The sequence below is a fragment of the Rhea americana genome, unplaced genomic scaffold (assembly GCF_003343005.1).
Source record: "Rhea americana isolate MKP2758 unplaced genomic scaffold, rheAme1 scaffold_93, whole genome shotgun sequence".
Classification (NCBI taxonomy): domain Eukaryota; kingdom Metazoa; phylum Chordata; class Aves; order Rheiformes; family Rheidae; genus Rhea; species Rhea americana.
In genome coordinates, this window is record NW_028187122.1 from 1137730 (window position 1) to 1158439 (window position 20710).

Sequence of the window (20710 nt, forward strand, 5' to 3'; positions counted from 1 at the left end):
AAAGAAAGAAAAGAAAGTAAGAAAAAGCTCTTGTACCTAAAAAGGGCAGTAACAGCATATGCAAATATTAGTGCTGCGCTCTTCCTCAGCAGATTTCAAAATCTGTTCTGAAGGAGCACGTCTGTGTCCCTAGAGAAACTCAGGCCAAGCTCAGGCAGTGGCAGGAAGGAGAACAGAGGCATCTCAAGGCTCTCTCTCACATGCAGTCCAATCACCTCCGCTATGACCCATACGTTTCATTTACTGTCCCCTTCTGCAAACACTGGACTCGACCCTACAAAGCATCACTCCTGTGAAAAGCCTCACTGAAATGACTGTGATTACTCATGGCACACGGCACCATAATACTTGAACAGAGCCTGCAGAGTAGTTACTCACACTGATATCAACGTTCAAGTCGCAGCAATAGGGCCATCAAACATAGCAAAGAAACCAGGGCTCCAGGCCTATCAGGTGCTAACTGGCCCCTGTGAGATGCCCAGAACTTTTAACTCCATGCATAATCTTATGACTTGTGCGCTTAACAAATAAAGTGAAAGCAATCGCATTTTACAGATTTTTTAAAAGTAGCCCAGAGAAACTGCAGCATACAACACTTCAAGTGTTCTTCAAGCAATATTTAAGCATTATTTCACCCAATGGTGCAAGTTTCAAATGATTTAGATAGCTGGTTTCTTGGTCAACTGCAGAATGTGTACTTAGCACCCTACGTAACAGTGACTTTAAATAAGATTTAGATCTTATCTGTGCAACATAATGAAGCACAATGCAGAATCCATGACACCCTGAAGACTCAAGCCACTTGATCCAGTGCTACACGAAGAAATGAGAAGCAGCAAAACCTAAGGTAACAATCCCTATGTCTTGGGTTCAGCAGTATGCTGTTGTAGCTACCCAACATCTGATCATGGAACAGCTTGACTGACAACAGCTTCTCTCTTCATAACTTTTTGCTACTCACTGGAGACACATCCACAAGCCCTGAATGGCCAGACTTTTAACAGTATCTACATTCTGAAAGTCCTGTTCTAAATCACTTAAAAGTTACACTTCTCAGTCACTGTCAAAATCACTCAGGCTTTGTGACATCCAAAAAATCTGGACCAAAGTGACTTAAACAAGTGCTTTAAGCACTTTGCTGTATCATGGCCTTACAAGCCAGGCACTAGTTTTCCAAAAAAAGAAAGAAAAAAGAAAGGGAGGGGGGGAGAGAGAAAAGTAGTTAACTGCCCAGTCCAACACTTTAACTTTCGCCTTTGGCAGGGAAGAGAAGGAACAAAGAATAAAAAATCTATACTTACCACTGTGCAGCAAAGAGGCCAGAACCACCAAAGGAGAGCCAGAGCCAGCAGCAGAAAGAGAATCAGGAGCGCAATGAAGAGGATTGTCCCAGTCAGCTGCAAACAAGATGATTACTCAACACATCAAAAAACAAGGTAGGAGCCCTCAAGTCACACAATTAAAGTGAGCCGTGTTTTCCTCTCTCTGTGACTCTGCAGGTAGATTCTGCAGTCAAACACTGCTATCACTAGGGTCATGTCAGTACTTAGCATCATCAACCTGTATCTGAAGCTGTAGTTCAGGGAAGGACCTCCTATTAGTGAAGGAATTTATGGTATGCTTATAGCCCACTGGATTAAAGGGTCTGAAACTTGTACATGAACCATTCCCAGATCAGGGCTGACACATCCCTTAATATTGTCCAAGGAGCATTTCAAACCACATGGTCACAGACTCCCAAGTGTGCAGAGTAACATTTCATTGCCAGAGACACAAAATATACAAATGCTGATATTCAAATCATAGGTATTTTAGAGTGTGTTAGCATGTCAACATCGCACAGCAGAGCAAGCTCATCAGCTCAGCCTCATCAGCTCACAAACCTGTGTGCACTGCATCTTGACCCAAACCGCACACACAAACCTGAATTGAATGCTTATGCACACTAGTTTGTAATGCTACTGGTTCACGGGCAACCTTGCTTGGAACTAGTTCGGCTGTTTTTACACCACACTGTAGTCACGACCTTAACCATTCCTAATCCTTATAATCCATCTATTTCCTTGCAGAGAACAGTAGGACTCTGGGGCCAGATGGTCAGTGTCTACACTCACAACTGAGTTCAAAATTTCTTTAAAAAGATTAGAATTCAAAAATAGCCACTGTAACACTTGAGATTAGCATTTCACAGTAGCCAGACAAGAAAAGAGGACCCGAGCTCTAATTTTCTTGAGTAAATCTTCACGAACTCTTTCTACCTGGAGCATTTCACGTCAATGCGTTGAGAAGATGCGCTGACTCTGGGTAGTGCCCTGACAACAACAGTAAAGCAGATGCTTATGTGCTGCTTGGCCCCAGCAAAACATACAAAACATACAGCTTTTTAGAAACTAAACATTTGATGCAGATGAGGAGCAGCAGGGTGGGACACACAGCTTCCCTGGAGTACACTGGACTCTATCCAGCTAAGATTAGCTCCAGCTATATAATCATAGAATTGGTGATGTTGGAAGAGACCTCTGGAGATCTAGTCCAACCCCAAACAAGTGGCCCATACAGGGATCAAATGCATGACCGTGTCATTATTAGCACAATTTATATTGTCCAAAGAAACCTCTTCAATGATGGATTTTCTGAGTTTGAGAAGAGGTTCATTCCAGCAGCAGCAGGGGTAGCAGAGAGCAGGTAAAACAGGGTAGTAAACTGGAGAATGGCTTGGGACTGCAAAGAAGTAGAAAGAGCTTGAAGAAAGGTCTGTGAATTAGGCTACAGGGAACAGGAACTGGCTAGAAAGCAAGCTATGAGAGGCTTTGGAACAAGGATAGGTAGGAGGATGGGTGGAAAGAAAGCAAGTTCCAAGGAAGGTTTATAGAGGATGGAGTCCATGAGATTCACTTCGTTAAATCTGAAAACTACTTGCTGAATTCCTGTAAGACAACACAAACTCATGCTCAGCCCCCTCTTACAACAGGGGTTCCCCTTATTGGTTCAGGTGGGCTTCTCCCCCACCCCCCCCACCCAAGACAGAGAAGAGACTGAGGGTGAAAAGAAAGCATCAGTTGACCAGAGTTTTCCAAAGTCTGGATGAGATCCTGTGTGACTGACTGGAGTGGTATCTATTTTTTCCTCAGACTAAATCCTAGAGCTTTTGGCACTGACAATTCAACACACAACCAACGCAGACAGGGTTGGTACCCCCTCTCCTAACCATGCAGGCCAATATCCCACACATCCACAGCATGCATCAGCTCTCTGCTGCTGTTACTTCTTGTTACAGATGCAAGAAACTGACCCATGCTGGGATGTGCTATCTGGCCCACTTCACTCATGTGGGCTTGGTGGAGCACTGCAATTTGTGCACTGCCTCCTGCTTCAAGGAGTCCTGTGAGAAGACACTGCCCAGCTGCAGTACAGTGCTGCAACCTCCCTTCTCCGTCCCTCTCATGCCCTTGTGCAGCACTAATGCATCTGGAAAGCAGACACTTGGGAGGTGTGAATTCCTGGTGAAGTTAGTTTGTTGAGAAAAGACTGAGTAAAAATTAAGTCGAACTTTAGGACATATTGCTGCCCTCCTTTAAAAACAAACCCAAGCACAGGACTGATGCAGCACATGAGCCACAGATGCACATACCACCACTACTGTTACTTCAAATAGACATTACTTGCTTGTTTTGTAACCTTTATTCCCAGGACTTGCTTTTCCCATGCTAAATGCTCACATATATTGCTGAGACATTTGCCTGCAGCAGCTCAGCAGCTGCTGGCAGCCAGAAGCTAAAAATTCCTCAGTGATCAAGTACACGCATATTGTAGTGAAATTGGACTCAGAAAAGAAAGTAGCAGACTTCATGCAGCTGAGCAAGAACGAGCACAGGTATCACACAAAGGCTTTAGGAGTAAAGTTAAGAGAAGATACTTACTGTAAAGAAAGGACAGAAGAGCCAGCTGGGGAGGAGAGCGGAGCAGGCCAGCTGACTGCCACTCACAGAAAAGCAAACAGGAGAGAAAAGGAAACTGAGGAAGTCTCTAAAACAAAAAGAGCAGAATGCATGAGATTACAGACAAACTTGGAAACTGAACTGCCAACCTCCCCACTTGTGGGATGTGACTGGAGTGAGCCAGCCTGGCCGGTACAGCTGGGAATCAGGCCCCTTGCCTCTTTCACATTCAATCTACAAGAGCTGGTGAAAAGTTGCCAGATTGACAGGATTGGAGATTGGATTCCTCTCTTTTTCCCAGGGCAACCATGATGAAAGCCTCCTCCATCCACGCTCTAGCCTGTAGGGACCCCAACTAGGGCTAAGACTTCAGTCCCCATCAGAAATAATGATGTATGGGTAGCTGAATGCACCAGTTAACACTTGTGTTCCACTGCAGACTCAAAAGGTTTCATGGTACCGGAGGTAGAAGAGGGGTGTAAAATGTGAAAATGTCAGTTTTCTGCATAGAAAACTTGGATGAAGAATTTGTAAAATCAGGTAAAGCAGCAAAAACATCTCAGCTAAATACTGAGTCCCCACACTCTACACTCTTTCAATCTGGTGTGAAATTTCCCAGCTTCATCGCTCAAAACATCAGAAAATCAAATTTGCAAATTACAGTTTCTGTCTCTTTTTCCTCATTCCTGCCCTTCTGTTCCACAGCTGTAAGAAAGGGCAGCACTGATTACAAACCAGTATGACAGCATTTCCTGCAGGCTATAAAAATCTTTTTAATAATAAAATAAAGTTCAACTTTGATACAAAATGCTTGGCATCAGGTACTTCATCAAAAAGAAAAAAAAAGAAAACTTTGTGCAGTCCAAAGCAAAGGGCCAAATCTTCAGGTACTAAAAACTGATACTGTATTGATGCTAACTCACATCAGCTATGGGCATCCCCAATTCTTACCCTAAGGCAAGGAAGACGACTGCTTATTTACAAATAGTCAGCTTCTTTATATTGATCATTTGATTCAAAAATCAGATTTTGTGTCCCTGACCCTCCTCCTGGGGCTAGCAATCTTTTGACATCACTCCAGAGTGGTACATGTCACTGCCATCACTGGATCCAAGCACTGTGTTATCCCTTTGCTAGCTTGTAGGATGGCCCATTAACAAGTAGCTCTTCCCAGGATCTGAGGCTTCGACCTCTTCTGAATCTTCCTCCATGACAGCAGGAGGAGCAACCACCTCCTGTCCTGTAAAAATGCCTTAAGGCAGAGGCAAACTGAGGAGCTCTAAGAACAAACGCTGTAAGCACCAAACAAACAAAAAAAAAAAACAGTATTGACCATTGAGAGGCTCTTCCATGCTGTGACCTTCCTAGATCCAAGCCCCGACAGTTTTATCTTCCACCCCAGATCCCATAATGGATCCCAGTGCCCTATAGGGTGTCCTTCCAGACACCCCTCTCCTAGTTTTCATGCATTCCCTTTTACTGTCATCTTATATGTGAAGATCTCTCTTCCCTAGGACAGGAATGGGCTGGGAGTCTTTTGTTGCAATTGCTTATTCAATAACTTCTCATGATCTATCCATCATCAATAACAATTTAATCTTAACCAGCCCTGGTTAATTTTCAAAAGATTCACTGGGATCCAGTCAATAATTGTGATGCATAAACCGTAGAAAGCTCATGCTCATTCAAGGAGGCTTTGCCTGAAGAGCAGCCGTCTCTTTCCAAGATCTCATGGTTTCTCTGTCAAGCCCCATTGCAATTACTTACACAATGTGTGCTGGTGATGCTGACAGAGCTGGAGATGAACGTTAGCCCGTTGTTCATGCTGACTTGTAGGAAAACCACCCTAAAGCACAAACAGATACACTTATTTTTAGTGTCATCTTTATACCCATTGTTCCCTTTATTCCGGCTGTGTTTTAGCCATTGGCTTATGAACACGCATGGGTAACACGTCCTGCTGAGTCAAGGCAGTTTCATGGCTTCAGGTGCTTACCTGCCCTTGTCTCCCTGCTTGCCCAGGAGCCAGCCTCTTTACGTTGGCTTAATTGAGGTGGGGCATATGCTCTTTTTAAAAAAGCTCCATCCTACCTGGGGCAAAGGGCACTAGGACAGTGAGTCATAATGTAGTTTCAGACATTTGCAATACTAGCCTAGATAGCACAAGAAACTTCTGTAAGGTTTTGCTCCCGCCTGCAACCCCACCTTCTGCAGCTTAAAGAGACAGACTGCTTTCTTTTATATCCAGGTAAAATCAGATATTCCCCCAACAAAGGTCAGGGAAAACCACTGAAATGCCAGTGAAATTAAAGCAAAATCTTATTGCAGTCATTTTTCAATGTCATAAAAGGGGTCTGAGAATTTATGCTATTCTGGCAGCTGTTCTAAGCTGTCTCTTTCTGGCCTTACTTAAACTTTCCCCTCTACAACTACTTACAAGTACAACATTCCCACCTCACAATCAATACAGTATTTAAGCACCCAAAAGATAACCAGGGAGGAAGTTAGGGCCTTATGCCATCTCATTTAGTAGTCTGGGAGATTAAAACAGCTGAAAAATGCCAACGCTAGCAAGAGCAGAGCAGGACAAAAAAAACGCCAGGAAATAACATCTACAACAGCAATGAAGGAATTCAAATCAAGCACCTCTCTTCTTTTTAATCAAAATGAAGAGTTTACTTAGAATTCGATCAACTTCTGGTCTGAAAAATGCGAGATAGGGACAGAGGAGAAGTCACATGTGTGTATTCAAAGTTTTTCTTCTCATTTTCCCCAATATCCAAAACCTACTCCTCCCTACCTTTCTTATTACTCTAGTTTTCTCCAAGTCACCTCACAGCTGACAGCCTCACAACAGCACCTGGTCATATGGGTAGACTTCCAAGACGTCCTATTAGAAAGTCCCACCCAGGTGGAGCTCTGAAGTTGCAGAGATGCAGTGCAATAACACCTGAAACTTGCTGCATTGCAGTTTTTGTTGCAGATTTGAAGCCCTAGACAGGATGCAACAGAAGGGGCAACCTAAACATCCATCAGCATCCATTAAAGCAGATTGAGACCTGACACACAGTGATGGAGTCATTGCAAACATCCGCATCTCTAGAGACAGTATGACATGGACATGAGGGTGCAACAGTGATTGTGCCCCAGCTGATGTGAGAGCTGAAAGTTTTACAACCAGTCTTTTTTCCTTCCTTAGCTACAACAATATACGTGGCTGCAATACGCTCCTCTCCATCCCTCCCCCACCCAGAGAACCACAAACTCAAGTATTAACCCCCCTGCCTCTTGCGTGGTGTGCTGTCTAGCACTGCTCCTAGGAGGGTACCAGACTGGCCGAGAGCACCACAGAGCTAAAAAACACTGGCATCATACTGCTCTTTGTGCCAGCTTCACTCCCAGTGCTGCACGATGACAATACAGGGACATGATCCAAAAGGGCCTTTCATTAAGCTGTGCCAAAGACCCAGCCTAGCACAAGGCTACTCTTTCTCGTACCAGGAGAGGATTTGGCACATGACGGATGGCTCTATTCCTACCACAAGCAAACCTTATTAGCTGGGCACTTAGGGCAAAATTCTGAGCTTCTGGCTTAGTAACAACTTCCTCATCCAGAAATCCCCTCTCTTAATGCTTGCTGGAAAACAATACTTACTGTCCAACATCTTCTATCACGGGGGCAGGACAAAGCAAGTAAGTACCATGAACAATGGTCGGCTTTTCATCTGAAAAGAAATGAGAATTACTGTCAGGGATGTAAAGCAGAAACAGTCTCAAGTAGGCCACGCCACGGAGAAATGTCAACATCAATGAGGGCCACAAATGAATTAAGCATATGGGCAACTGTCAATAGTCCCCAGTGGTACTGCTTAGTCAAAATTGACTTCAAAATGACTGATAATTGCTGTCAGGGACAGTGATATTCTCCCATTTCCTAGCTGTGGTACTTCTAGTCTGCTAATGTTATACTGATATCAACAGGAACAGTCATCCCAGTACTTGGCTCTGTAACACTCCTCTTCTCTATCTGAAAAGTGTACCCAAACTTTACTCACATCAAATACTCCAACCCCAGAGGTGACTCAAGGCTTCTCATAAGCACAGGCAAACTTTAACTCTACCCACCTCCAAATACATACACAAAGAAGAAAGGCAAAGGCTGGGCTGGCTGAGCCCTGGGAAAAGGAAGGACAGAGAAGGGGTGAAGCTGAAGTGGAGAGACAGGACAAAAAGCCATAGAGGGTCATATATAGCAGACAGGTAGCATGGGGCCAGGACTGCTCTTACCACAAGGACCCATCCTGCAGTAGCTGTTGCCTCTTCCACCCCAGCTTTCCTGGGACCTGCAGCCAGTCCTGTTTTTCAGGGGTCTGGTACAGGCACAGCCAAAAGCAAGGCAATGGGTGCTTTGCTGCCTCCTTGCACTCTGCTGCTCCAAGAATCAGCAGTTCTTACCCTGTTGCTCACACCCACAAAGTCAAGCCCCATGAACGCAGGGCAGAGACCCAGCAATGGTCCTCCATCGTACCTTTTAATGATAAATCCCACTAAAGTGTGCGGTCAAGGCACAAGAGCAGAGCAGGTCACTGCTGTGACTGAAGCTAAGCTCTAAATAGCCCAACAAAGTAGCTAAGGTGCAGGTGAGAGAAAAACCGTGAAGAGTCAACCTAGTCAGCAGGTCCACATGAGTCTATGCCATGGGAATTTAGGGTGGTTAAAAGCTGCTGGCATATGTGTTCTGTAGACACTTAATTACTCTTTCTGTCTAGGGAAAATGGAACTCAAGTAACAAAATGTAAGAGTTCCTTGCTGCTTCATGCTTCACCACCCAACCACATATGAAGACAAAACTCATTTCCACATCCTCACCTCTGCTAAAGCAGAGAAGTTATACTGGTGAGTTTAGGGCCAACCTGAGGGCAAAAAGCTAGCCAGCACAGATCAGCGCCTCACCGTAACATCAGATTATGATGCAGACCTAACCCAAGGAAAATAAAGCATGGAAAAGATGTGGACTCAGGGTAGTTTTCCTCTTACGTACTTTGAAATGCAGGTCGGCCCTAGCACTCCCCATGCAAAATCCAGTCAAGGTGCTTTTGGAATAGGGACAATAAAGAAAAACCTTGAAGTCTGGCTACCTGATAAACCACAAAAAACAAACCTCTGGCTGAGGGCATCTGTAAGTGGAATGAGAATGAGACCACCGGAGTTTATTTAATGCAGCCTCCATGTAGGCAGCCTGGATAGGAAATGAAGGAGCAATTCATGTGCTCCTTCTTGAAAGTGAATTCACTGCTAGGGAAGGCACCAGACTGACCGCGACAGAATATAAAAGCCTCTACTGTGCTCAGCCAACAAGGGTAGTATATAAAAGTAAAAGAGCAAAGTTCCCCTCCCCACACCATGCTTTACCCTGCCAGACATACACTGCTGCTTGGAAATAAGAGACTGCTGAAAAATCGAACACTCAATCTTTTTTGGCCTTTCAGTTCTTTGCCTGGCTGCTGAGACAGCAAACAAAAGTCTCTGTTTAGCACAATTACAGTGAGTTTCTGTGTTACAGGCTTTCTATGATGAGACCAGGGTCTTGCATCCCAGAGCAACAGAGTAGGCCTGCAATGGCCCTGCTTTACAGCAAGCACCTCCTGAATCAGTTTGAATATATCACAAGAGGTTCACGATAGTAACATTTTTTTTTTAATTGGTGATGAACAAGAAAATAGGGAGTGAATTTATTGCTCCCTTGTAAAACCTGATACCCAATTCCCACTGGCTGTATACATCACCCATATGAACCATTACAATAAGCCCACAACTCACTATGCAGCAGAATGTCCCCCATAAACTCTCACAGTGCAGTGCTCACAGGTCACAGGATTGAACAGAGATGGATTTGAAGCTTCTCTTAGGTGTAGTTTTCTACCCAGTCCCCCCACATCCAGTGCAAAAGACTCCCCAGCTTGGATGGGAAAAGGGCTGAGTCCCATGAGGTGACACCACCACATAGGGCACTGGCTCCCACCAGCCTGCAAACTTACTGATAGTAAGGCTGTCATTGAGCTTGAAGCTGCAGAGTACCTGGTCGATATTTCTTGCATGATAAAAGCCATTGCCTCTTACCACAACCTGAAAGGATTCTGTAAGGACAAATAAGAAAGAGTTATGAAAAAAAGCTAAATTTATTCTTCTAATACAGTATTTCCTTCCAGAGCGATCTAAAATACAATGTGACCATGACTGCTTTCTGCCTAACGTCCGAACCAAAAAAAATTCACACTGACCCTCACAATATTCAACTGCAATGGCTCAGAATGCCATAGCGGTGCTGCTACTTCAGAGTGGCATTCGTCTAAGGTTGCTGCTGCAGCATCTCGCAGGGCCTCACACCTTAATTAAAGATGGCATGGTAATACTGTGAGCCTGACTCAACTCATGCCATCTGGTGGTTCCTCCTCTGCTTTCCGGACAGACACCCAGGCTAACCACACTCACCAGTCCTCCCTCTAATCTCCCCAGCAAGTCTCACTGGGATTTCAGCAGGAGCTTGTTCAGACAGACAAGGACAACTTCGACTCCCGTCCTCACCTCCCAGTGAATCAGAGGGGAAGGCTTTCCAACTGGTACCAGCCCTAAAGTAACATAATCTCTGCCCATACAAGAGACTGGCATTGAGCCAGTGCACGTCCATACTAATATTTGCTGTACGTGGGAGCTGCTAAGGAATCAGGGGCTTCCATTTTCCTCATGCTCTTCCTCCACGGCCCGCACCCACTGGCAGAAACAACCCATGGCACAAGAACAACAGATAGCACAAGAGGAAACCCACCACATCAGACCTGCTCTGGCTGCTTGCTGGCCAGAGAGCAACTGCTTGCTCAATCTGCCATCCAGCTGCTCCTGAACTTCTGCTGCTCTCAAAGGGGCAAAGGAGACACCTGCCATTTCTGTTATTACTGTGATAAGGAACTGTGATTTGTTCATTCAAGTAGAAAAAGCCTCCTCAGAATTTTCAGCCAAGCTTTCAATGTTTTTTCTACTGACAGAGCAGTTGCATATCTGGGCAAGGCCAATATGGGAATGCAGCTGTCAGAAGTGAGGTCCCAGCTGCACATCCCTTCCCTTTGCTGGCACTGCTGATCATGCCGTGGTACAGTGCGCTTGTTCACATTCCCAAAAAATAACCATCTGTTGCCAGCAAGATCAGTAAGGTTATCCGGCTGACTGAACATCTGCAGGAATAGAAACGCACAGGTGGATGGAGCGGGTAGAGGCACCTCGAGTGCTGGCAGCACCAGTTGAGCTTCAGTCAGTCATTAAGCCACACCCAGAGTCAGTGTAGCCCATACAGGTAAGAAGCAGGAAAGGCAATTTAAAGGAAGAAAGTATTAAGAAAGCTGACTTTGTTTCTCAGCTTCTTCACAGTAAACTTTTTTAAAACTATATGGATAACTTTTCTCCTTAGAGCTCTGATAACAGGACAACAGAGCCATCTGCCACTCTTCCCACTGTATTATGCAGAGGAGAACTTGACACAGCATCACAGTTGCCGGGTGGAAGAGCCACAGGAGAAGGCCTCCTCTTGGGGCCAGCTCAGAATTGCTAAGCTGGCTATGAGAAGTAGACAGAGGGGGAAAACAGCAGTGGGAATTTCTTTCTAGGTCACAAAATACATCATAGCTGCCACATTGACCAAAGAGCAGGCAGGCAGAAAGACACATTATGAATTTGTTCTGTTCTAAACACTCTTTTGAATCTCTCTTCCATGCTACATGCAAGAAACCAGCTATGACCCATACCACACAGCAAGGCAAAGCCAAAAACAGGTTACACTTTCATACAGAAATCTCATAATGTAGCTGAATCTGTTTCTTCCTCAGGACTCACTTACACCAGCTTCTGAGCAGTGTTTGAGACATGACTCTCTTCTCACATCATTAAATATCAGCACAATATCGCTAGGAATAGTTAATCTTCAAGTTACAGAGATGCAAATCAGAATAAACTGCAGAGTTCTCAACTAGCAACAATTAGAACTATGAACAAGTCCAAATGTGCTATCACTTCTACTCAGGCCAAAATACTACAAATGACAGGAAAACATCTCTGATAGGATTCAGGGGAGCAGTACCTAATTTATAGTGATATAGGTGAAATCGAGCTCTTGACATCATTTCATATGATGCCCTGCCACTGTATTTGTATGCTTTGGATGAAGGACTGTTACTGGAAAACACAATACAAGGCCATCAAAGGTGCCTGAAATACATATTAAGCTTAGTCTGCCTGCTTTGCACAGTCAAGTTACTGCAAGGCAAGTTAGCATGAGGATGTAGAGCGCTTTAACTTTTCCATAAAAACAGCTTGTTCTTGCCAAAAACACAGTCTCACTCCATCAAAGTCTAATGCAACTTAGCACTCAGGGCATACAGGGCACAGGCATGTAAAAGAGAAGTTATGATCAAGCACTGCAAACCCACACTCCAGTTTTCTGCATGGTAACTTGTCCTTAGAGCAATGCTCTGAAGCAGCAAAGGCTGCAGGGTATCTGAAAAGATAGTTTCGGAGGGAAAAAGAAAACGTCTGCTGGAGTGTATATTAAAGTGAAACATATGCTTTGGCACTTCGCTAAAGAAAGACGATCGGATTCAAGGCCTCAATGAGCATGGCCAAGAGCCAAGCTCACAAAACTAATATCAAAATTTGGCCCGTTTATTAAGGGAAGAGTTATACTTCCTGGTTCCCATTGAGGGGAGGAGGCGTGCACTTCTTTAAACAAATAAAAGTGAACTGTATGGCAGATTCAGCTGCTTCTTACTCCAGGATAAATCTGGAGCTGCTCCAAGTCTGATTCATGCCTTGAGCCACTCCGCATTTAACTCAACTGACATCCTGAGAGTTATTCTTGATCAGCATCCCTTTTCCACCAGCAGAGCTGACAGCAATGGCTGGCCCCCAGTGCAAGCTTGGCTGATGTTCACCTACCAGAACTATTTGGTTGCAACTGCGCATTGCACTGGAATTTTTTAGCCAGCTCACTCCACAGCAACATAATCACCCAGCTAAGATGATCATTTCCTTTCGTCTCAGTTTTATACAAAAGCAGCTTGCTGAAATAAAAGCTGGATTTTTTTTTCCTCCCTCAAAATAATGATCTTAAAAGGCAGCAGCCACAGGCTTAATTGTTAGCTATTTCAGTGGCTTTAAAAAGACGCAGTAAATAGAAGACTTTCAGTACAGAACATCCGAGATAAAAGCTGCATCCAGAACTTTAGTCTTGTCAAGACAATTTATTTCTCCTGCCCTTCTTTTCACTGTCATTGCCACTCTGCACAGTCAGTTGTGAAAGGAGAACATCTCCTTTGTAATAACTTGTCTGCCAGCACAAACTGACAATATAGTTTCAATACCAGGCTTGCATGAAAATGTGAATAGCTGGTACTGGATTTGGTTGTTGCTATTAAGTCTGCCCCTTCAAATGCTCTGGAGCATTAATACGTTCCGGATGATGGTCTGTTGAAATGGCTAATTCTATTTAATTTTGCGCCCTGGCTCTGGCTGCGTCCTTTTCTTCCTTAGTTATTGTCAGATCGTAGATTGTAGCTTTTGACAAGACAGCGAAGGGAAAAAGGTCAGCACGGAAACAACCGGGCAGTGCTGGCAGCGAGATGGTAGGTTCAAGCTGGTGTGCACTGGCTGTGCTGTCGGCTCCGCTTCTGTGACTCTGATGAGAAGCTGACGGCTTGCATCCACACCTGGTGGTTGATGTGGCCACTAGGATGCCACATCCAGCAAAACCTTTCAATCACGTCTGTGTACCGTAAGCATAATCAAAGCAATGATGCTGTCAAACGGGATATGAGGCACCTCCAATTCTGCACTGATAGCCTGTTTACAGGCTGCATGTCTTGGTCACTTTAAATCAGAGGGAAGAGAAAGGACCCAAGTACGTTTCTCCACATCAGGGACTACAAATCTGCAGGGTCAAAAAGCATTAAGCATCAGATAACTGTCATAACTTGACTAGATCAATTTGTAAGCGGACTCATCAGATAGCGTCGTCATACAGAGCCAGTGTCCCAACTGGAGCTGTCATAATTCAGCTACAACCGCATGGAAATAGTTTCATCAGCAATTAATTAAACCTCTGGCAAATCAAAAATGAAGCTGAGATCACCAGTAATTGCCAACACAGAAGCAATTATGAGTTGCAGGAATTATTACAATGAGTAGGTCAGAGCCTGTTTTAACTCCTAATCAAGACTGGTTTCCACTGAGTAACACAACCTTTATACTCTCACACCCTCATTCTGTTGGATGCTCCATAGAATCCAAACTGATCATCACCTCCTTACTTAGATAAGTTTCATACAAAATGCACAGACAGATCCAGATTTCAAGGCTATAAAAAAGCAAGCTGCTTTGCTGGGGAATGTCAAAATGTATGGCCTTCTTCCAAAAATCTAAAAAGTTAGGAGTATATGCGTAGGAGTATATAGGAGTATACATACACATATCTAGAGAAATATAGGCATATATACAGACAAGCACTTGATCTATTTTACATACATACCCTCTATGGATAATTGTCAGCACTGGTCCTGATTTTGCTCGTATGTTGATGTTTTGATATTTTTCATCCTCATTTTGAAATGCAAATTTCAATTACATATTTTTCTAAATGCTAGTAAAATTGTTAATTTAGAAAAAAAAGGAGTGGAACACTAAATTTCCAGCAAAGTCATGGTCTAATTTTCAGCCAGCTCTAAATGTACAATATATACATTTATATATAGCATTCAATAACCATACAATATTTCTTATCTAATAATAGACATTTCTTATCTATTATCTAATCTATTATTAAACCATATTAAATCATTACCTAAATTTAAATTGAAACTCTTAGATGACTCCATATGACTTCAGTACTTTTCTGTATTAAAGACTGAATAATAAACTTTACAAGTCACATTACATTTACAGTTGAACTACATCTGACTGTCCAGTGAACTGGATTCAGGACCCAGATTCACACACCATGAGAGAAGTTGTTCATCCCAAGGAGAGCCTCCCCAGGACAGAGAGGTGTATACAGCTGTAGAGATGAATCTCTGGCTATGTTGAAGTAAATGGGCTTACTCAGGATAATAAAGCCAAGCACAAGTGTAAATATTTGCAGCCTCGTGCTTTTAAAACCTCTCGTAGGAGTTCATTTCAGGAGAAGGCTGCCAGGACCAGGCTCCTGGCAAAAACTATTACAGGCCTGACTCTTGGTGCCAGACACCACTTAGCCCACACACACAGTAGCACTGGTCACGGAGGTGCAATTGTGGCTTTCTCCTATTTTAAAGTTCCCTGCTGCCATCAGCAAACCTTCGGGCACTCAAGCACCAAGGCTCAGGCGCTGTTGTTCCAGCAACGCCGAACAGGGACAGAACGAACTGCAGTGTTTCACCAGGGCAGGTGCCCGGGTATCTTGCTGAATCACCAGCAATCCCCAGGAACTGGTGAGGGCTGTTAGGATACTGAGTTTGCACTGCTTTCATCTGAAAGCCATAAGGACACTGAAGAACTTGTACAGATATGTGATGAAAAAAAAAAAAAAAAAACTTGAAGAAATTATTTTAAGTGTATTTGTGAATTTTAATCATGCTTGTGACTGACTAGCTACTTAGCCAGCTCAGCAAAAGATAAGCCTCAGACGGGAAATTAAGTTGATCCCTTTTCTCAAAGAAAAATTTTGTTCTTGTTGTTGAAATACTACCCATTTTTAAAAAGTAAATCTTCTGATCTATTTTTCTAAAACTTTTGAAAAATCTTTTCAAATTTTTGAATTAAAAAATCTTTTGAAATAATGCTTTCAATGACATGTTCAGAACATTGCAGTTTTAAGAAATCACTGAAATCACTATTGGAGCATTAACAGGCATTTTCATTTAGCTAAAAGCAACTTTTGCTAAATGAGAAAACTTGTGATAAGATGTTCTACAAAAGAAATTGTCTGATAGAAAATGCCTGATATATAATAAGTGGGGAAAAAATTAACCCAATGCTATAAAATAATATTTGAAATCTCAAAGTTTTAAAATTGCTTCTTTACTTCTGATCAACACTACAAGATTTTCTAAAGTTTTTTTTCACTTTTTAATTGTTTACAGATAAGATTTTATGACAAACATCTATGCCAGAATTATATATTTAGGCATAATTCAAAAGATACTAAGACAGTTCATTTTAAATTTAAATATTCAGGGCAAGATCACAGTGTGATTGACATGTGGAAATAAAGAGCGAAAAACTCCTCTTTGTGATTTTTACCTTTTCTCTGAATCTCCTATTTTCATCTGAGCGTTCAAGGTCAGTTTTCAGGCATCACTGCTATTTTATTTGCATGTGCTCACTTTTGTAATGTATAATGAAACGAATACAAGACAGGAACATCAGCTCTAAATAACCACGCTGTAAACTATACCTTCCAGCAAACTTATGGTGGCACTCTTACTCTGCTGCAAGTCTTTTACATAGGCAAAAATATAGCAATCAAATTGCTAACATAAAACAGAACAGATACAAGTTAAATATACTAGACATGAAAGGCATGAAATTATCAACAGCTCCTTTGGGGATTCTTCACATTTACCATGGCCTCTAACAGTTCTTTCGTTGCAAACAAGCAAAACACTAATATTTTGGAAAATGCGGCAGGTATCTTGGCCTATGCAGTTTATTATACCTGGTTCACTAAACCTGAAACATCTGAGTGTTTTGCAAAATCCTGTTCTAGCTGCTCACAGGTCCTAGCAGACCCAAGAAACATTTTTTCCGGAAATTTGTGAGCTGTTACCTTTAGACAGTAAGATATCTTTGGCAATACAGCTTATGTCATTTTTGGCTCCTGTTTATCTTGGATTTTTTTTTAATGGTATCTCTAACTCCCCAAATGCTCCTCAGCTAATCCTCCAAGGGACATTCAGCTGGACAGGCTACATGTGTATCTGCACAGGCTCGTTCCTGAGCTCAGAGGGACACATGAACCTTCCCCCACGGCCTGGGGGGCTTCCCAACACAGCCACGGGCTCCAGCTCTGATACCACCAGGTCACGCTGACACTTCGTCACTGTTATGTATTTGCCTCCTCATGCTGTTTTTCAAACTTACCCCCCGCACAAACACTCGATGGTTCAGCCGCTAGGATCTCAATGCAAGACTTCTTGAGAATCTAGAAGATTGAGATAATGGCATTTTTGATAACCATTTTAACTACACTTTATTAAGACAGGAAAGAGTGTCCTTCTCTAGGTTTCAAAATACCCAACATACCGAATCAATGGTTCCTCTTAGGGCATAAAAGCCTCCCGTTACTGGGAAAACATGATCGATGCTGTCAGCAATTGTTGACAGCTGCAAAGAAAGACAATCACAAATCAGGAGGAAAATAAAATTAAAGTGGATAAAACTGCACTGTTTCATACTTGCTGAAAGACATCATGCTGACACGAAATGATTTATGCCTTAAGTAATTAAATAAATGCCTTCATCTGATGCTGTTGCTTGTGCAGGAGCATAACAGAAAACTAAACAAGAACCAAGCAAGCAAAACAGATTCAAAATTACCTGAGTTTCATTGAAATCTTTCACTCCAACACAGTAAACGATAGCCCCAAGGCTTCTCGCTCTATTGGCCTACATGTAAAAAACATTAAATATAAAGCCATATAAGCAGTGGAGCCAACAGTAAATGCTTACAGGTTTGACATAAACCAGTTGGGGTGAATGTGAAGGTGACTTACTTCTTGTTCTGCATAATAAAACTGAGTATCTTGCAATTCTCCATCCGTCAGAGCAATAATCACACTAGCAGTTCGAACTCCTATATGGATGATAGTTAACACAGTTAGACTGCATATGAATGACACAAGATTTATTAAAACAGTAAGTTTGAGGCGATGCATGACTTTCGGCTGGCAAAGAAACAGATTCACAAGGCCTGATCCTCAGCCTGACTTGCATCGTCCTCACTGAAGATGCACTAATCTACCCCAGCTGAAGGTCAGATGCATAAGAGCACGCAATACTCCAAAGCCTGTGCATCTTCATTGTGCAAACAGCACCAAAGAAGGAGTGCTGCTCTACCCAGGTCCACGCACTTCACTGCCCAGTTTAAGACAGCACCTGCACCCAAAGGTCATCCCTGCTTTCTACTTGAGACTCTACACTCAGAACATTTGCATGGAAAAAAAAAAAGATAGGCTCTCTGAAGGAGAGGTCTGTCCCCATCCTGCTTGCCCACTCTGCAAAACCCATACCCAGAAATGCCAGGGTACCAGCAGGCACCCTTCACAGAGACCTCTGCGAAAGAAACGTTCCTGCCATCTCTCCTGCTTCTCCAGTAGGTTTTGAAGGAGTAAGCCTACTGAACATGGCAGGAAGGGGTACATGCTTCCACAGGGGGTTCAGTCCTACATTTCTTGAGCCACAAGAACAGCCAGTGAGGTTCACAGGAATTCTGAGTGCGTGAAAAATACGAGATCAGCTCTACTGGATAAAATTCACCTGTCTTGCCTAGCACCGACAAGCTGTCTTATGTTCCACCTAAGCTTAAATGAAAAGGTTGGATAGACTTTGGATAATAAGTACAAGTAATGCAGTGATGCAGTACATAGCACAATATTATCTAGAAAAACACAAAACATTAACAAAAGTAACTCCAATTAATATGCAAACTATGGTTCAATCAACGATTCTACTTCAACACAGCTTTTAAGAAAAGTAGCTAACATATTTGCATCTTACTTTCAGAAAGCATTTGTTATTTTTTCAAAATAATTTGTTACAGTTTCAAGTGTCTCTCCCGATACTGTCTGAAATTAAAGACTGATGAGTTCTGACAGGTTTCTTATGCCATGTAGTTCGTCCTATGTCACATCATACACAGACACAAAGCCTTAAAAAAAAATAAAAAAAAAAAAGGACCTGCAACTAGGAAGGAAAGGGTTGGGGAGAGCTTTGATTCTTGTATTCCTCATCTTTTTCCTGCTCAGGATGCTTTAAAAAAGCTGCAATATTGGAGCTCTTTTTTATTTTGGTTTATTTTGAAGACTTGTTTCTTTCTGATGCTTTATATCATAAACTCAGGGCTCATCTACTGCTTTTTCTTTCCTAATTAACTAACAGCAAATGAACTACTCTAAGTTATCTGTTATGGAAAGGTAAAACGAATTTCAATTGGACTCTTCAGAACACTTGCTTTTTCTGGCAGAAATGTCTGAGAAGTCACACAAAAGAGTTGCTGCTCCACATTCACAACCTACTCCATTAAAGGCATTGACCCACTTCGGTATCTTCCTAAGAGGCCTTCGGCCTACAAACAACAGCAACCTGACCCCAAGTTATAAACCAGGCAGAAAGCAATCAGTTAAGTAGTCAGGCCCTCTTTTTACACAGGGAAAAAAGAAATCCAAAAACAAGAAAAAAACTACGCAAATATATTTTCCTCTTGAAATTTAGGGAAATTTTATTTTATGGAGACTGATAATCTTTTCCCAAACAATTCATACTGATGCAAGATCTCCAGCTGGTCACATTCACACTGACACCAAACTGAACAAGAGCTTGGGTGCATGTGCCTCAAGACACAGTGATGCCTGAAAATTCAGGTATTCCTGCCGTCTGGGTGCAGCACAGGCAGTTCTGGTTGCAACGCTTTGGTTTGTGCTCTGCACTGGGTCAGATCTATGATCGCAATGGTCTCCTCTGGTCTTAATAAACCATGAATCACCCATGCGAAAGCCGGACTGCAGTGCAAATGGAATGTAACGATTGTGCAACACCAGCTCCTTCTCCAGCTCTGCTTTCAGCGGGTTTACTGCAGGTCATGTAAAAAGCTCTACCACTGTCTTTTCAGTGCAGATACATAACGTCAGTGACATGCAGTGCCTACCTCCATAGCTTTCATGGTAAATCTGCTCATTTGCCTGCAATAAAATGTAGAACATTATTAGCTCTTGAGTACAGGAGCAGTAAGCAAAGCAAAGTTTGCAAGTATAAATCAAAGAAAAGGAGGTACTGTGATGCATACCCTTTTAAATCCTTCATGCATGAATGTGTCTCCTCCAGGCACTTCATACTGAAGAATCTCAAGCCCTCGTCTTATGGCTTCTCTTTAGAGAAAAAAACAAAAGAAAATAAGAGAAAGTAATTTTATTAAAAGTTCTTTTTTTGCTGCTTTGAGATATTCCTGTAATACACCCAGATTACGAGCCCCTTCAATAAATTGCACAGAATGCATACACACAAGCTAAGGATTGGTAAAATCAAAATGTTTTAAAAAAATACAATTTTGAGATCAGCCAGGTGTCCATGGGAGCACAGAACTGGACAGAAGACACAACATCAGGGTAAATGCATTTTGAGGGTGCAGTTCCGGCCCTCCCTCCTTCTGGTTTACTGTCAGCAGGGATAAGACTGAATTAAACCAAATGCCAGATATAAACTCTGACAAACTGCAGATGGAATGAGGATTTAAAAGCTGATGGCCCTGTCATGACAATGAGACAAGTAAAAACTCATGATTCAAACAATCTTCAGGACAGCTGCGATCAGGACTTTTCCATTATAAAGACAGAGGCCAGAAGGTATGAAAATAGGATGGGAATGCTCAGCTTTTTGTATCCTAGACCAGGGTTGACCAACCTTCTTTCCCATTTATAAACTCCTTGGGCACGGACTGTTCCCTGGCAATAGAGGGACTTTGATACCATGACTGCCAGTGT

General features: G+C 42.7%; 1 protein-coding gene across 1 annotated transcript in view; it reads right to left on the reverse strand.

The window, feature by feature from the left end:
• Positions 1 to 20710, reverse strand: part of ANTXRL (ANTXR like) — a 65387-nt gene that overhangs the window by 30972 nt on the left and 13705 nt on the right. Inside the window, exons 4-13 of the mRNA XM_085324787.1 lie at positions 20017 to 20098; positions 19879 to 19912; positions 17729 to 17808; positions 17553 to 17621; positions 17259 to 17339; positions 17097 to 17157; positions 9977 to 10075; positions 7594 to 7663; positions 5706 to 5784; positions 1302 to 1397 (exon numbers count right to left, since the gene is read on the reverse strand). Of these exons, the coding sequence (XP_085180913.1) occupies positions 1302 to 1397; positions 5706 to 5784; positions 7594 to 7663; positions 9977 to 10075; positions 17097 to 17157; positions 17259 to 17339; positions 17553 to 17621; positions 17729 to 17808; positions 19879 to 19912; positions 20017 to 20098 (751 nt within the window). The remainder of the gene's footprint in view (positions 1 to 1301; positions 1398 to 5705; positions 5785 to 7593; positions 7664 to 9976; positions 10076 to 17096; positions 17158 to 17258; positions 17340 to 17552; positions 17622 to 17728; positions 17809 to 19878; positions 19913 to 20016; positions 20099 to 20710) is intronic.